The sequence below is a fragment of the Heloderma suspectum genome, chromosome 2 (genome assembly GCF_057233095.1).
Source record: "Heloderma suspectum isolate Gila_16-S chromosome 2, 16-S_ref, whole genome shotgun sequence".
Lineage (NCBI taxonomy): Eukaryota > Metazoa > Chordata > Lepidosauria > Squamata > Helodermatidae > Heloderma > Heloderma suspectum.
Genome location: NC_139459.1, coordinates 14,847,295 through 14,866,072, shown reverse-complemented (window position 1 = coordinate 14,866,072; position 18,778 = coordinate 14,847,295). Strand labels below are relative to the sequence as shown.

Here is an 18,778-nt window from a genome sequence, read left to right as displayed (position 1 = left end):
GTCTGCGCCGGTCAGGCTGGGGTGGTGGCACCAAGAGAGAGGTCAGGCTGTCCTCCTGGCGTGGTTTGCCTCAGTTCGGATCACCCCTCGCCCTGGCCTGCTGGTTCAGGTTCAGCCCTGTCCGACTTGCCCTCTCCCCCTCGTTGGCTTGTGGTGGACAGGACCACCGGCTCACGTCCGTACGTCAGGCGGCTCTGCGAAAGCCAGGGGCCGCGTGAAACGTTTACTTATGCGTGTTGGTTTTGACCTTTAAAACCCTATATGGTTCCGGCCCAGCCTATCTTAAGGAGCGCCTCCAGCAGCACCAGACAGGCCGCTCAACAAGATCAGCCTCGGATGGCCTTCTCTCTGTTGCATCAGCCAGGACAGCTAGGCTGGTGGGGACGAGGGAGAGGGCCTTTCCTGTGGTGGCCCCCACTCTGTGGAACTCCCTCCCTAGGGAACTCCGTCATGCCCCCTCTTTAATGAGCTTCCGTCGTGCATTAAAAACGCTGTTGTTCTGGCAGGTTAGGGCATTTGGGAAAACGTTTTTATTATAGAATTTTATTGTTTTAAACTGTTTTTATTGTATGTTGTACATCGCCCAGAGTGGCTGGGTGACCAGCCAGATGGGCGATTAATAAATTTAATAATAAATAAATAAATAAAAAACATTAACGCCCCGCCTCCCCGCGGCTCCCTCACAGCCCCAGGCCGGCTTTCGCGCATCGCGAGGAACAGCCGGCCGGGCGCCCTCCTGACGTTTGGGACCACGACTCCCAGCGCTCCCGACCGCCGGGCACACTCGCTAGGGCTGATGGGAGCTGAAGTCCACCGGGCGGGAGGACGCACTTCTGTCCCGCCCCCGTCCCCCTATCGGCCTGCCGCGGCTGCGCACCCTTTCCCAACGCCGCCCCGCTCCATATAGAGGGGGAGGGGGGAAAGGCGGGGGGAAAAGGGCTGAGGGACACTCCCCCTCCCCCCCTACTCCTCTGCGAGGAGGGGGGCGCCTCCTCGGGGCCGCGCCCGCTCTGACGTCCCGCCGCGACCAGCGTCACGTCGTGGCGAGCGCCGCGCATGCGCGGTGCCCGGAGCTGCGGCGGCGCTGGCCTGGCGCTGCGGCGGACAGGGGAGAGGGTCGGGCCGCGGCGGCGGCGGCGATGGCGTTCACGCTGTACTCGCTGCTGCAGGCCGCGCTGCTCTTCGTCAACGCCATCGCGGTGCTGCACGAGGAGCGCTTCCTTCGCAGGAGTGAGTCGGCCGGGCGGGGGGGGGGCGGGGCCTCATGCCGCCTCCCTCACCCGTCCTCCGGCTGTGGGGGAGGGCGGCGGGCCCAGGCCAAGGGGGCGGGAGGCGGCACGGCGGGCCCTGGGGGTCAGCCCAGCCCTTTATTATTACTATTAGAGGGCGTTGGGGGTCAGCCCAACCATTTATCATCATCATCATCATCATCATCATTATTACTAGGGGTGTAGGGGATCACCCCAACCACTTATTGTTATTATTACTATTAGAGGGCGTTGGGGGTCAGCCCAACCATTTATTATCATCATCATCATCATCATCATTATTACTAGGGGTGTAGGGGATCACCCCAACCACTTATTGTTATTATTACTATTAGAGGGCGTTGGGGGTCAGCCCAACCATTTATTATCATCATCATCATCATCATCATTATTACTAGGGGTGTAGGGGATCACCCCAACCACTTATTGTTATTATTACTATTAGAGGGCGTTGGGGGTCAGCCCAACCATTTATTATCATCATCATCATCATCATCATTATTACTAGGGGTGTAGGGGATCACCCCAACCACTTATTGTTATTATTACTATTAGAGGGCGTTGGGGGTCAGCCCAACCATTTATTATCATCATCATCATCATCATCATCATTATTACTAGGGGTATAGGGGATCACCCCAACCACTTATTGTTATTATTACTATTAGAGGGCGTTGGGGGTCAGCCCAACCATTTATTATCATCATCATCATCATCATCATTATTACTAGGGGTGTAGGGGATCACCCCAACCACTTATTGTTATTATTACTATTAGAGGGCGTTGGGGGTCAGCCCAACCATTTATTATCATCATCATCATCATCATCATTATTACTAGGGGTGTAGGGGATCACCCCAACCACTTATTGTTATTATTACTATTAGAGGGCGTTGGGGGTCAGCCCAACCATTTATTATCATCATCATCATCATCATCATCATTATTACTAGGGGTGTAGGGGATCACCCCAACCACTTATTGTTATTATTACTATTAGAGGGCGTTGGGGGTCAGCCCAACCATTTATTATCATCATCATCATCATCATCATTATTACTAGGGGTGTAGGGGATCACCCCAACCACTTATTGTTATTATTACTATTAGAGGGCGTTGGGGGTCAGCCCAACCATTTATTATCATCATCATCATCATCATCATTATTACTAGGGGTGTAGGGGATCACCCCAACCACTTATTGTTATTATTACTATTAGAGGGCGTTGGGGGTCAGCCCAACCATTTATTATCATCATCATCATCATCATCATCATTATTACTAGGGGTATAGGGGATCACCCCAACCACTTATTGTTATTATTACTATTAGAGGGCGTTGGGGGTCAGCCCAACCATTTATTATCATCATCATCATCATCATCATTATTACTAGGGGTGTAGGGGATCACCCCAACCACTTATTGTTATTATTACTATTAGAGGGCGTTGGGGGTCAGCCCAACCATTTATTATCATCATCATCATCATCATTATTACTAGGGGTGTAGGGGATCACCCCAACCACTTATTGTTATTATTACTATTAGAGGGCGTTGGGGGTCAGCCCAACCATTTATTATCATCATCATCATCATCATCATTATTACTAGGGGTGTAGGGGATCACCCCAACCACTTATTGTTATTATTACTATTAGAGGGCGTTGGGGGTCAGCCCAACCATTTATTATCATCATCATCATCATCATCATCATTATTACTAGGGGTGTAGGGGATCACCCCAACCACTTATTGTTATTATTACTATTAGAGGGCGTTGGGGGTCAGCCCAACCATTTATTATCATCATCATCATCATCATCATCATTATTACTAGGGGTGTAGGGGATCACCCCAACCACTTATTGTTATTATTACTATTAGAGGGCGTTGGGGGTCAGCCCAACCATTTATTATCATCATCATCATCATCATCATCATTATTACTAGGGGTGTAGGGGATCACCCCAACCACTTATTGTTATTATTACTATTAGAGGGTGTTGGGGGTCAGCCCAACCATTTATTATCATCATCATCATCATCATTATTACTAGGGGTGTAGGGGATCACCCCAACCACTTATTGTTATTATTACTATTAGAGGGCGTTGGGGGTCAGCCCAACCATTTATTATCATCATCATCATCATCATCATCATTATTACTAGGGGTGTAGGGGATCACCCCAACCACTTATTGTTATTATTACTATTAGAGGGCGTTGGGGGTCAGCCCAACCATTTATTATCATTATCATCATCATCATCATCATTATTACTAGGGGTGTAGGGGATCACCCCAACCACTTATTGTTATTATTACTATTAGAGGGCGTTGGGGGTCAGCCCAACCATTTATTATCATTATCATCATCATCATCATCATTATTACTAGGGGTGTAGGGGATCACCCCAACCACTTATTGTTATTATTACTATTAGAGGGCGTTGGGGGTCAGCCCAACCATTTATTATCATCATCATCATCATCATCATTATTACTAGGGGTGTAGGGGATCACCCCAACCACTTATTGTTATTATTACTATTAGAGGGCGTTGGGGGTCAGCCCAACCATTTATTATCATCATCATCATCATCATCATTATTACTAGGGGTGTAGGGGATCACCCCAACCACTTATTGTTATTATTACTATTAGAGGGCGTTGGGGGTCAGCCCAACCATTTATTATCATTATCATCATCATCATCATCATTATTACTAGGGGTGTAGGGGATCACCCCAACCACTTATTGTTATTATTACTATTAGAGGGCGTTGGGGGTCAGCCCAACCATTTATTATCATCATCATCATCATCATCATTATTACTAGGGGTGTAGGGGATCACCCCAACCACTTATTGTTATTATTACTATTAGAGGGCGTTGGGGGTCAGCCCAACCATTTATTATCATCATCATCATCATCATCATTATTACTAGGGGTGTAGGGGATCACCCCAACCACTTATTGTTATTATTACTATTAGAGGGCGTTGGGGGTCAGCCCAACCATTTATTATCATCATCATCATCATCATCATCATTATTACTAGGGGTGTAGGGGATCACCCCAACCACTTATTGTTATTATTACTATTAGAGGGCGTTGGGGATCAGCCCAACCATTTATTATCATCATCATCATCATTATTACTAGGGGTGTAGGGGATCACCCCAACCACTTATTGTTATTATTACTATTAGAGGGCGTTGGGGGTCAGCCCAACCATTTATTATCATCATCATCATCATCATTATTACTAGGGGTGTAGGGGATCACCCCAACCACTTATTGTTATTATTACTATTAGAGGGCGTTGGGGGTCAGCCCAACCATTTATTATCATTATTATTAGTAGGGGCGTTGGCGGTCAGCCCAACCATTTATTATCATTATCATCATCATCATCATCATTATTACTAGGGGTGTAGGGGATCACCCCAACCACTTATTGTTATTATTACTATTAGAGGGCGTTGGGGATCAGCCCAACCATTTATTATCATCATCATCATCATCATCATTATTACTAGGGGTGTAGGGGATCACCCCAACCACTTATTGTTATTATTACTATTAGAGGGCGTTGGGGGTCAGCCCAACCATTTATTATCATCATCATCATCATCATTATTACTAGGGGTGTAGGGGATCACCCCAACCACTTATTGTTATTATTACTATTAGAGGGCGTTGGGGGTCAGCCCAACCATTTATTATCATCATCATCATTATTACTAGGGGTGTAGGGGATCACCCCAACCACTTATTGTTATTATTACTATTAGAGGGCGTTGGGGGTCAGCCCAACCATTTATTATCATCATCATCATCATCATCATTATTACTAGGGGTGTAGGGGATCACCCCAACCACTTATTGTTATTATTACTATTAGAGGGCGTTGGGGGTCAGCCCAACCATTTATTATCATTATTATTAGTAGGGGTGTTGGCGGTCAGCCCAACCATTTATTATCATTATCATCATCATCATCATCATCATTATTACTAGGGGTGTAGGGGATCACCCCAACCACTTATTGTTATTATTACTATTAGAGGGCGTTGGGGGTCAGCCCAACCATTTATTGTTGTTATTACTGTTAGGGGGCGTTGGGGATCAGCCCAACCATTTATTATCATCATCATCATCATCATCATTATTACTAGGGGTGTAGGGGATCACCCCAACCACTTATTGTTATTATTACTATTAGAGGGCGTTGGGGACCAGCCCAACCATTTATTATCATCATCATCATCATCATCATTATTACTAGGGGTGTAGGGGATCACCCCAACCACTTATTGTTATTATTACTATTAGAGGGCGTTGGGGGTCAGCCCAACCATTTATTGTTGTTATTACTGTTAGGGGGCGTTGGGGATCAGCCCAACCATTTATTATCATCATCATTATTACTAGGGGTGTAGGGGATCACCCCAACCACTTATTGTTATTATTACTATTAGAGGGCGTTGGGGGTCAGCCCAACCATTTATTGTTGTTATTACTGTTAGGGGGCGTTGGGGATCAGCCCAACCATTTATTATCATCATCATCATCATCATTATTACTAGGGGTGTAGGGGATCACCCCAACCACTTATTGTTATTATTACTATTAGAGGGCGTTGGGGATCAGCCCAACCATTTATTATCATCATCATCATCATCATTATTACTAGGGGTGTAGGGGATCACCCCAACCACTTATTGTTATTATTACTATTAGAGGGCGTTGGGGACCAGCCCAACCATTTATTATCATCATCATCATCATCATCATCATTATTACTAGGGGTGTAGGGGATCACCCCAACCACTTATTGTTATTATTACTATTAGAGGGCGTTGGGTGTCACCCCAACCACTTATTGTTATTATTACTATTAGAGGGCGTTGGGGGTCAGCCCAATCATTTATTATCGTTATCATCATCATCATTATTACTAGGGGTGTAGGGGATCACCCCAACCACTTATTGTTATTATTACTATTAGAGGGCGTTGGGGATCTGCCCAACCATTTATTATCATCATCATCATCATCATCATTATTACTAGGGGTGTAGGGGATCACCCCAACCACTTATTGTTATTATTACTATTAGAGGGCGTTGGGGGTCAGCCCAACCATTTATTATCATTATTATTAGTAGGGGCGTTGGCGGTCAGCCCAACCATTTATTATCATTATCATCATCATCATCATCATCATCATTATTACTAGGGGTGTAGGGGATCACCCCAACCACTTATTGTTATTATTACTATTAGAGGGCGTTGGGGGTCAGCCCAACCATTTATTATCATTATTATTAGTAGGGGCGTTGGGGATCAGCCCAACCATTTATTATCATCATCATCATCATTATTACTAGGGGTGTAGGGGATCACCCCAACCACTTATTGTTATTATTACTATTAGAGGGCGTTGGGGGTCAGCCCAACCATTTATTATCATTATTATTAGTAGGGGCGTTGGGGGTCAGCCCAACCATTTATTATCATTATCATCATCATCATCATCATCATCATTATTGCTAGGGGCGTTGGCGGTCAGCCCAACCATTTATTATCATTATCATCATCATCATCATTATTGCTAGGGGAGTTGGGGATCACCCCAACCACTTATTGTTATTATTACTATTAGAGGGCGTTGGGGGTCAGCCCAACCATTTATTGTTGTTATTACTGTTAGGGGGCGTTGGGGATCAGCCCAACCATTTATTATTATCATCATCATCATCATTATTACTAGGGGTGTAGGGGATCACCCCAACCACTTATTGTTATTATTACTATTAGAGGGCGTTGGGGACCAGCCCAACCATTTATTATCATCATCATCATCATCATCATCATTATTACTAGGGGTGTAGGGGATCACCCCAACCACTTATTGTTATTATTACTATTAGAGGGCGTTGGGTGTCACCCCAACCACTTATTGTTATTATTACTATTAGAGGGCCTTGGGGGTCAGCCCAACCATTTATTATCGTTATCATCATCATCATTATTACTAGGGGTGTAGGGGATCACCCCAACCACTTATTGTTATTATTACTATTAGAGGGCGTTGGGGGTCAGCCCAACCATTTATTGTTGTTATTACTGTTAGGGGGCGTTGGGGATCAGCCCAACCATTTATTATCATCATCATCATCATCATCATCATTATTACTAGGGGTGTAGGGGATCACCCCAACCACTTATTGTTATTATTACTATTAGAGGGCGTTGGGGGTCAGCCCAACCATTTATTATCATTATTATTAGTAGGGGCGTTGGCGGTCAGCCCAACCATTTATTATCATTATCATCATCATCATCATCATCATTATTACTAGGGGTGTAGGGGATCACCCCAACCACTTATTGTTATTATTACTATTAGAGGGCGTTGGGGGTCAGCCCAACCATTTATTATCATTATTATTAGTAGGGGCGTTGGGGATCAGCCCAACCATTTATTATCATCATCATCATCATTATTACTAGGGGTGTAGGGGATCACCCCAACCACTTATTGTTATTATTACTATTAGAGGGCGTTGGGGGTCAGCCCAACCATTTATTATCATTATTATTAGTAGGGGCGTTGGGGGTCAGCCCAACCATTTATTATCATTATCATCATCATCATCATCATCATCATTATTGCTAGGGGAGTTGGGGATCACCCCAACCACTTATTGTTATTATTACTATTAGAGGGCCTTGGGGGTCAGCCCAACCATTTATTATCATTATTATTAGTAGGGGCGTTGGGGGTCAGCCCAACCATTTATTATCATTATCATCATCATCATTATTGCTAGGGGCGTTGGGGATCACCCCAACCACTTATTGTTATTATTACTATTAGAGGGCGTTGGGGGTCAGCCCAACCATTTATTGTTGTTATTACTGTTAGGGGGTGTTGGGGATCAGCCCAACCATTTATCATCATCATCATCATCATCATCATTATTACTAGGGGTGTAGGGGATCACCCCAACCACTTATTGTTATTATTACTATTAGAGGGCGTTGGGGACCAGCCCAACCATTTATTATCATCATCATCATCATCATCATCATTATTACTAGGGGTGTAGGGGATCACCCCAACCACTTATTGTTATTATTACTATTAGAGGGCGTTGGGGACCAGCCCAACCATTTATTATCATCATCATCATCATCATCATCATTATTACTAGGGGTGTAGGGGATCACCCCAACCACTTATTGTTATTATTACTATTAGAGGGCGTTGAGGGTCAGCCCAACCATTTATTATCACCATTATTATTATTACTACTAGGGGCATTGGGGATCAGCCCAACCATTTATTGTTATTACTATTAAGGGGCTGTGGGGATCAGCCCAACCGATGATGATGATGATGATGATGATCATGTATTATTATTAGGGCGCTTTGGGATTCAGCCCAACCATTTAATATCATTATTATTATTACTACTACTACTACTACTACAACTATTACTAGGGGTGTAGGGGATCACCCCAACCACTTACTGTTATTATCACTAATAGAGGGCTTTGGGGATCAGCCCAACCATTTATTATCATTATTATTAGTAGGGGCGTTGGGGATCAGCCCAACCATTTATCATCATTATTATTAGTAGGGGCGTTGGGGATCAGCCCAACCATTTATCATCATCATCGTCATCATCATCATTATTACTAGGGGTGTAGGGGATCACCCCAACCACTTATTGTTATTATTACTATTAGAGGGCTTTGGGGGTCAGCCCAGCCATTTAATATCATTATTATTATTATTATTATTATTATTATTACTACTACTACTACAACTATTACTAGGGGTGTAGGGGATCACCCCAACCACTTACTGTTATTATCACTATTAGAGGGCTTTGGGGATCAGCCCAACCATTTATTATCATTATCATTACTAGGGGCATTGGCGATCAGCCCAACCATTTATTGTTATTATTAATATTGGGGGCTTTGGGGATCAGCACAACCATTTATTATCATCCTTATTATTATTACTACTAGGGGCATTGGGGATCAGCCCAACCATTTATTGTTATTACTATTAAGGGGCTTTGGGGATCAGCCCATTTATTGTTATTAGGGGCCTTTGGGGATCAGCCCAACCGTTTATTATTATTAATAATAATAATAAATGATGATGGAATTGTTATTTTTAAAGGGCCTACAGTGTACTCTGCTTTAGGCTAAGGAAACAAGGCACTGCCTGCCCGCAGTCTACAAGACTGGACCCCAAAAATGGGGGCGGGAAGGGTAGGATGCGAAATTCATTTGATGAAAAACAAATATGGTAAAATAAAGTTTGGGGGGGGCAAATGAATGTGAGTTATTGGTATCTACCCTCCTCCCCCCATTTGAGGCTAAACTTGCTCTCTGCAGTTGGTTGGCTGTTTTCCTGTAACGCATCACTGTGCATATTTAAAAAGATGCTATGTGCTTACACAATCTGTGCGGACTGACTCTTTTTTTTAAAATAACAAAATGCCAGTATTATGAGTCATGCTATGTAAATTATGTGCCAAGGTGTGTGTTAAGGGATACATGTATATGCAGTGGAGGCTGGTGGCTCCGATTTCGATGGGACCTTGAATCTACTCTGGGTTTCAGTCAGAACCAGCCAGAAATCTAAAGAAGCTATCCAAGGTGTCAAACCTATCCCCAAAACGGGTTTGGCACCTTGGATAGCTCCTCTAGTGTTCTAGCTGGTTCTGACTGAAACCCAGAATGGATTCACAGCCTCACCAAAATCAGAGCCACCAGCCTCCACTGGGTATATGTATACATACATGTAAACACATGCATTAAGTATTAAGAACATAAGAACAGTCCTGCAGGATCAGGGGCCTGCCTAGTCTAGCATTTATGTTCCTCTAGTGGTCAGCCAGATGGCTGTGGGGGCAGTAGCACACTCCCACTCTTGTTCCCCAGCAACTGGTATTGAGAAGCACACTGCCTCTGATTCTTGGGCAATATGCAGTCATCATGACTGGTAGCCATTGGTAACCTTATCCTTCATGAATGTGTTTAATTACCTTTTAAAGCCTTCCAAGTTGGTGGCCATCACTTCATCTTGTGGTACCAAATTCCATCGTTTACCTGTGTACTGTGTGAAGAAGTCCTTCCTTTCAGCTGCAGTGAATCTCCCACCACTCTGCTTCGTGGAATGATCCCGGGTTCTAGTGTTATACAAAAGGGAGAAGACATCTCGCTGTCCGCTGTCTCCATGCCATGTGCCTAATTTTATACACTTTGCTATCATATCACCCCCTCCCTTACTTGATATTTTTCTAAGCTAAAAAGCCTCGAATGTTGTAACCTTTCCTTATAGGGGAGTTGCTCGAGCTCCTTGATCATTTTGGTTGCCCCTTTCCACACCCTCTACAGTATCCTTTTTGAGGTGTGGAGGCCACAACTGTACACAGTTTTCCAAGTGTGGTCACACCATAGATTTATCTAACGCATTATGATTTTGGCAGTTTTATATTCCTTTCCTAATGATCCCCAACATGGACTGTGCCTTTTTCACAGTAGCCACACACAAGGTCCACATTTGTGTCAAGCTATCCGTCACAGCCTCAAGATCCCTTTCCTGGTCAGGCACTGCCAGCTCAGGCCCTATCACTGTATAGGTGAAGTTAGGAGTCTTTGCCCCAGTGTGCATCACTTTACACTTGCTGACATTGAACTGCATTTGGCACTTTTAGTGTCTATTCCCCCAGTTTGGAGAGATCCTTTTGTACCTCTTTGCTATCCCTTATTGTTTAACAACCTAAATAATTTGGCGTTGTTGGCAAACTTGGCCACCTCACTGCTGGCCCCCCCAACTCCAGATCATTTATGAACAATTAAAAATGCTTAGATATTTGTGCATATTAGACCACAGATACATATTACACATGGTATATTATTGTAGCAAGTCTCTGTTGTCACCCCCCCACCCCCAAATGTAAGCTAGATATAAGTTGTTCCCATCTTATACTCACATGCGCACAACTAGGAGCCAAGGTGAGAAGGAGGGTTGGATGGGAGGTACCCATAGGCTCCCCTAATAGTTAAGCACCAAGCAAGCAGTGTGGATGGATCATTGCTTTAGTATCTATGTCATGTTTTTCCTAGCTGCTCAAAATTGCATAATTATTCCAGTCTCTTCTGGTAGCTTGAACAAGGCCAAGCTGAGATAGGAACTGGGATTTCTTGCACATAATTCATGTTCATAGTAATTTTCATCCAGTTTGCGTTTGCCTGGACTATTGCATTTCCATCCTTGTTGAAGATTATTTACTCCTTAATGCCTTTCTAACCATTCTGCCAAAGTTGCAATCGGGGATCATGAAGAGTAATTGAAGAGTTATTTCCTCCCCATTTTGAAGGTGTACTTGTGGTCATGTGAGGATTTTAATCCACTTAGAGAGCAATCCTGTGGCCCTCAGACAGTGTCTGGGGGGCCACAGGATTTTTCGGATTCCTGGGTCTGGGGCCAGACACAGTGCTCTGATCTCTGACCCAGGAATCTGAGCTTCCTGCCCCCTCCCCCTCAAAGCCAGCATGGAAAGAACCACACTGGCTGCCTCTATGAGCTCGCAGATGCGAGTTCGGAGAAGAGGGGGAGGGGAGGGGACACCGTAGACCCAGCCCTCCCCAGCCTCCTTCCTTCCCCCTCCTTGACGCCTCAGCTAGATGGGCAAAACCACCTATCAAGCTAAATTGCAGAGCAGGAGGCACAGCATGTCTCCCGCTTTGCTTTGGATACTTATAAGCCTCCAAGTTTGGAGGCTTATGAGTATCAAGGGCGGATCCAGTAGGATTGCGCCCTCAAGTGATTATGGTACCAGAACACAACATTTACTCTCATTTATTTGTTAAAATTATATCCCACAAATTATATCCCACTGTTCCTCCTTCATCCACTCCATTTTTATCCTCACAACAGCCCTATGGTATGGCTAGGCAGAGAGGGTGTGACTTGCCAAAGGTCACACAGTGAGTGTCATGGTTGAGTGAGTGTTTGAACCCAGGCCTCCAACTCTAACCACTACACTATGAAGGGTCTTTTTAAGTAATGCGTGGTGCAAATGATTTGGTAGATGTGACAGTGAGACTACTCACCTGGGAGTGGTGTATCCTCTCATTCCATTTTTACAAGGTATAATGCTATGCCGCTTCGGTGTGTCCCTGTTTTTGCACTTGTAGCCTTAAAGGGGTGCTGGGTCTGTAAGGTAGGGGAGGGGGAGTGCACTTGCAGTCCCCATAGTGCTTTTCTAGGTTGTCTCAAACTATGGCAGGAGGGTAGTTGCAGTTGCAGCTCTCTGGTGCAGGAGCAGATGTGGTTTTTGACAACTAATTGCCCCCAGTAAACAGCTTGATTGCATGGCTGCTGTATATAATTTTAGTATATTCCCACCCACTACTGAAGGTATCAGTCATGAATGGTTCTAGCCTATCCCAGTAATTAATGTGAAAGAACTGCAAAAAAAAAATACTGATAACGTTAACAAAAATAAGAGTATGAAATACCTTCTGTAGCAAGTGAACCTGTAAAGATTGGAACTCTTTAGCTTAGGAGAAAAGGTGGTTAAGGTGGAATAATACAGATCATTGCACATATATTCCAATTATCTTTATGACCTTCTGGTACAACATCTTCTGCCTTAACCATTTTTTACCTTACGATTGCATGTGTCGCTAGCCAGCTCACACATTCTAGTTTTAAACAGTTTAATCTAGGCTTACGATTGTTCAGAGTAAAACCTAGATAAAGGAATGCTGGTCTAGATAAGTGGTCCTTGTAATCCTATTAACTATGACACCGAAGCAGTACTAGAGGCTTTGGAATAAAGTAAGCCAAACTCTGGTGCAAGTGGTTGTGGAACAGCACACCAAATTTAATAGCTTTGAAAGTTTTGCTTTCGATAGTTTAGCCAGGTTATAAGATTATTTCTCCGAATTGTAATTCTGTAGTTACTTCTTTAGCTTTTTGTGAGGCTGATCAGTAGTTTTCCATGTCCTCTTCTGATACCTTGAGGTAATTACAATGCGTACTAATATGTAGGCTTCTAGTTTGCAGAAATTCTGCTCTCTGGCCATTATTTATCTCGTAATACATTTTATATATCCAGTTTAAATAATAATTTCAAATGGTTACCGGATGCTGAAATGGAGAATTAGAAGCATCTTTATCACAGTATTTGGGCTTAAAGTACCTCTTATTTCTAAGTTTGCTCATTAAATGTCTGATAAATTATTATGAAGTATTTGCATGTTTACTTTAACAAAAAATAAAACTTCTGCACTATACAGTTGGCTGGGGAACAGACCAGGGGATTGGAGGATTTGGAGAAGATCCAGGAATTAAAGGACAGTTAATGAACCTTATCCGATCTGTACGAACAGTTATGAGAGGTAATGTGGACATAATACTGTTTCAGTAAGGCATTGTTTTTAGTGCCTCGTAACTGTTAAAATAATTGCAGTTTGTCAATCAGTCTTAAATATCAGTCTAATTTTAATTTTCCTGAGTTGCTGTATCCATGAAATTCCTGAGTGTTTTCCTTGTAACGCCATGACAGATGACATTGCACCAGCTGGAGGACTATTGCATCCGATCCGGCCCAGTAGGCCTTAGGAATAAGCTATTATTTATATAGAAGCCTGGTGACCTTGTGGAAGGAATTTGGTGGTGCCAACACATGTACAAACCAGCTCTTGAAAGTTGTGTCCTCCCTGCTATTCTGATGTCCTGATGATTTTATGCGCATCATGGGTTCCTCTGATCGCAGGCCCCCTAATCCACCCACCTCAGCGCTCTGCTTGCTCTGTATAATCTGAATCTCTAAATACCTTCCCAACCATCTGCTCCCATCGGTAGTACATGCCATGGTCTCCTCTCATTTAGACTACTTTAATGTGCTCTACGTGGAGTTACCCTTGAAGACGGTTCGGAAGCTGCAGCTGGTACAGAACGTGGCGGCTCGCCTGATTAAAGGCAGCCGCCAGCGAGATCACATCACTCCAGTGCTGAAGGAGTTGCACTGGTTACCAGTTGTTTCCCGGGCCAAATTCAAGGTGTTGGTTTTGACCTTTAAAACCGTATATGGTTCCGGCCCAGCCTATCTCAAGGAGCGCCTCCAGCAACACCAGACAGGCTGCTTAACAAGATCAGCCTCGGATGGCCTTCTATCTGTCCCATCAGCCAGGACAGCTAGACTGGTGAGGACAAAGGAGAGGGCCTTCTCTGTGGTGGCCCCCACTCTGTGGAACTCCCTCCCTAGGGAACTCCACCATGCCCCCTCTTTAATGAGCTTCCGCCACGCATTAAAAACATGGTTGTTTAGGCAGGCATTTGGGGTGGGTTAGGGTATTTTTAGAAATACGGTGTTATTACTGTAGAATTTTATTGTTTTAAACTGTTTTATTATACACTTTGTACATCGCCCAGAGTAGCTGGGTGACCGGCCAGATGGGTGATTAATAAATTTAATAAAAATACACACACACATTTTAGGGCCACATCTTTTTTTTATGGCAGATTCCTGAGTGTAGTTTTGCAAAAATGTAAGAATATTTTATTCACTTTCAGTTAACTTTCTCTTTGTCAATAAAAAGACATTCCGTGCATGTATTCAACAGAATTACACATTGCAGATATTAAACATACATGCAGGGTGAGTGTGTCATGGTAAATGTGCGATTGTTTTGGGGTGAGGACTGTTACCTGAGTGACAAATCATGGCCAGGGTGGGGAGGGATTTAAAAAGGGTTTTTAAAGTGTGAAATACTTATGGACAGCCTTTTAAAATGCTGTGTTACTGCAGGGGTGGGGAACCTATGGCTCTCCAGATGTTGCGTGACTCCAGAGCCCATCAGCTCCAACCAGCATGGTCACTGGTCAGAGTTGATAGTTGTCGTCCCAAGAAGTTCTGGAGGGCCGCAGGTTCCTTATCCCTGTTTTACCGAGATTGTTGTCCTGTAAAGTTGCATGCAGAAAATGCATCAAACCCCCAAAAGGAGCGGGAGGAGAAGTTGCATTTTTTGTTCTTAAAAAATTCTCTGTTTAATGAGATTTTATTTGATGCTCTTTCTGTTTTTCCTTGCAGTGCCATTAATTGGAGTGAACACCGTTACAATTGTGTTGCTTTTGTTGTTTGGTTGAAGATGTCCTCTTCGAAACAATCTGTGTAGTATCTCGAACAAACTGACTGCAGACCAATTTGCTCACTGGGATCCAATCTGGCTTGGTTGTCGGAACTACACATTTGTCTCAATAAAGACACTATTTCTATTTATTGTATTCCTTAATATTCACTCCCATTTCATTTCACCGGAGAATTGAATAAATACATAATGCTGTAGCTATGCTGAACCTGAAACAGATTTTTTCAGCAGCATCAAGTGTTTATGTCATGCGTTGTAACATACAGTAGTAATTACTTAAAGGTGCTGTTCCTTAAATTCCTTGTGGCTGAGGGCTGGATTTCCTAACAATACACTTGAGCTGTTTTTTTAAAATTGACTTTTGTTTCAGTAATAATGACCGCATCGATAAATAGATGAATGATGTAGACTTCGTGGAGCATGGGATCAAATTTGGCCCATGGGCTTCACAGTGAATATCAGAGAAATCAAAATTTTGGATGTTGGCACATATGAAAAGTTTTTGAATACTTTGGTAGTTGAGACAGTGGTATACAGTTGATAACTTTTACACACCAGTGGCATTTTAAGCTAATTGAAAATTGAGTATACATTGTAACTGTTATGTAGCAAAACTTGAAAGGATTAGGCCTAACGGTGGAAGCATGAATCTAAAAACCTTCAGAGAGTGCAGTTCTTATTAGTACGTTTACAGTGTGTTTTGTTCCTTTCCCATACTTGTAAGTTTAAAATACATGTAAGTAGCAGTTTGTATGAACTGAACTGTGGATACTTTGTGTAGTCTTAACTGTTTTGCTGGATGCATTTTTAAATATTGGGAAAAAATATTGCAACTTTTTTTTAAAAAAGTGGCTGCGCTCATTCTTTTTTCCAAAAAGAAATAATTGTGCAGAGTTGAACTATTAGTATCTTCAGTGTGTACTTACGAGATTAAGTTCACAGTTAGTTCAAAGTAGATCTTATTTAGATTCAGACAATAGGACTGTGCCCAGTGAAATATTGCTTCTTGGATTAATATATTTCAGACTGTGGAACAGGTTTTTGTTTCTCTTTTCCTTAAGTAGAAAATAATGCCAAAGAAACTTGGACTCTGATCAGACCCTCTGTATGTGGAGAATGGGAAGTTGGCAAGAAGGGAATCTGATGAGCAAGAGGGTGGAAGTCCCCTGTTCACCACCTGAGGAGTGCATTTAACAGCACAATCCTATATAATGTACAGTGTACATATTTACTCAGAAGGAAGTCCTGCTCTTCAATGGATTTCATCTGTGTATTGCTGATAGTCTGTTGCTTCTCTAATAGCTAGATATATTCTGTTGTTGCTTTTCCCTGTAATTCTTTTCCCTCTTCCTCTGCTTTGGTACCCACCTTTCATTTACCCTTACAGGGACTTAACTCCTTTGAAGAAAGGTCCTGGTCTTGTCTCCGACATGGTACCGGGTAGTTATGATACCTTCTTACACCAACTTCTGTTGGTATAAGATTTTGCAAACACGTGAGCTACATATACTGAGATGGGTATAACCATTCCTGCTCCATCCAGCTATTTCCTTTACCTGCACAGGTGAGTCACAGACAGACCTGACTGAGAGAAAACAGCAGCTATATGGACAGACCACAATCATCAACAGATTTATAAATCCCAGCTGAGTGTTCTGCACTTCAAGAATCAATTTATATGGGTTGTGGTCCATGAAGCACCCCTGAAGCCAAACAGCACAAAGTGGTGCCATAAAATATATATCTAGTGCTCAAACAGTATTAGAAAATAAAACTGGATAAAACAAGCATACTACATACAATACAATTAGGATGATTAGGAGCATAATAAAAATAGCAGTGAGCATATTTCTTATTAAAATTAAAGTTCCATTCCTCTCAACCAACAAAACAGTCATTATTAAAATCTTGTATTTACTTGTCTAGCACGCATGGTTGGCAAAGTTTAGGTAATCATGTTTGATAGCCTTCTTGTTCTCCCAGGATCTCTCTGCCCCAACCATGTAAAAATTTTAATATTTATAACGTTCTACCTAATAATAGCTCTGGTTTCTTAATTTAAAACAGGTGACTTTTTGGACTCGGTCACAGCTCTTGCCCTTGACCTCAGGAGAGCCCTTATACAGCCAGGCTTAGAGCTAACTTCAAAAGTACCCTTCCGAAGGTCCATCTCATGACGTAATGAGCATTTCACTTCCAAGAACTCGCCAAGTAACCTGTGGCTAGCTCCCTTGCCCCAGGTCCTAAAACAATTTTTGCACTTGAAGCTAGATGATAACATAGAACTACTCAGCACTGACAGTCAGTGAATAGCGTATATGCAGATTATAATACTATGAAACAGTATAATTATCAACAGTACATTTTACATTCATGTTTTGTAACAATACTGTTTTGTCAGTACAATGGAAATGTTACTTAAGAGTGTAGTGCAAAGTTAGTTAACAGTTGAAAAACCTTAATTGCTTCAGGTTTGAGGTGCCAGAAACCCCATGGTTAAGGACGTTTCTTTTCCAACCCATCTTGGTTCTACATCTATAGTTACGAACCTTAAACTGCAAATGCCTTCTGGCCAATGTTTTTGAGCTTTAAAAGCCGTTCCGAGATTATTTCTGCAGTACTCTATAAAATGAAAAAGTGGTATTGGTGTATCTCACCTGGTGCCCTAAAGCTGAATTGATAATTGATGTTGCTGCAAATGGCAGTTACTGTAAGAGTGCTCTATGCATTTACTATTTCTAACATGTTCCCTGAAATCTGGTAGGTTTTTCACAATATGTATGGTGGGGTTCTACCACCTCTGGCTTGTCCTCAAGATGCAGTGAAAGTTGCCTGGATTAGTACACACAAGGAAAAAAACCCACAGGAAAATGGTATGGTTGGTACTGAGAGAGCTTTCCTGATGTTCAGCTAGCAATGAGAAATTAATATTGACAAGTTTACCAGATAAACTTCAAAATCTTTTAAAGGGCATGATCTAGTTAAGAACACTGAAATCGTATTGACTCCAGTGGGAGAGTTAAAATGTGTTTAAATGCCTTAGACCAAAACCAATGGAACATAAGTGTTTGCTGGAGTGTATTCATACTATCCCCCACCTTCTCAAATACTGATTTTATTTCTCCTAAGCGTCTTTGCAAGCATGGCATACAACATGGTTGACCAGTGTCTTGTATGTTTCCAAGGTTCAGGGCAGCTGTTTGAAGTGTGTGGTATGAAAGTAACAGCTTCCTGCTATAGGAATGTGATCTGAAATGGAAGGCAGACAGCAGTTATAATCAGTCTTCTCTTGTAGATGAAGATGAG

At 42.8% G+C, this 18,778-nt stretch overlaps 1 protein-coding gene across 2 annotated transcripts; it reads left to right on the top strand.

Annotated features, from left to right (window-relative positions):
- Positions 1-1,052: 1,052 nt before the first annotated feature.
- IER3IP1 (immediate early response 3 interacting protein 1) lies at positions 1,053-15,601 on the top strand. 2 transcript variants are annotated; one of them, XM_084832878.1, is made up of 3 exons: positions 1,053-1,230; positions 13,619-13,720; positions 15,415-15,601. In XM_084832878.1, the coding sequence occupies exons 1-3, from the start codon at positions 1,140-1,142 to the stop codon at positions 15,468-15,470; spliced, it is 249 nt and encodes an 82-aa protein (XP_084689004.1). In that variant the 5' UTR covers positions 1,053-1,139; the 3' UTR covers positions 15,471-15,601. The 2 variants fall into 2 exon arrangements, with proteins under 2 accessions (XP_084689004.1, XP_084689005.1); XM_084832879.1 differs by lacking the exon at positions 1,053-1,230 and adding an exon at positions 10,369-10,551.
- The last annotated feature ends 3,177 nt before the right edge of the window (positions 15,602-18,778 follow it).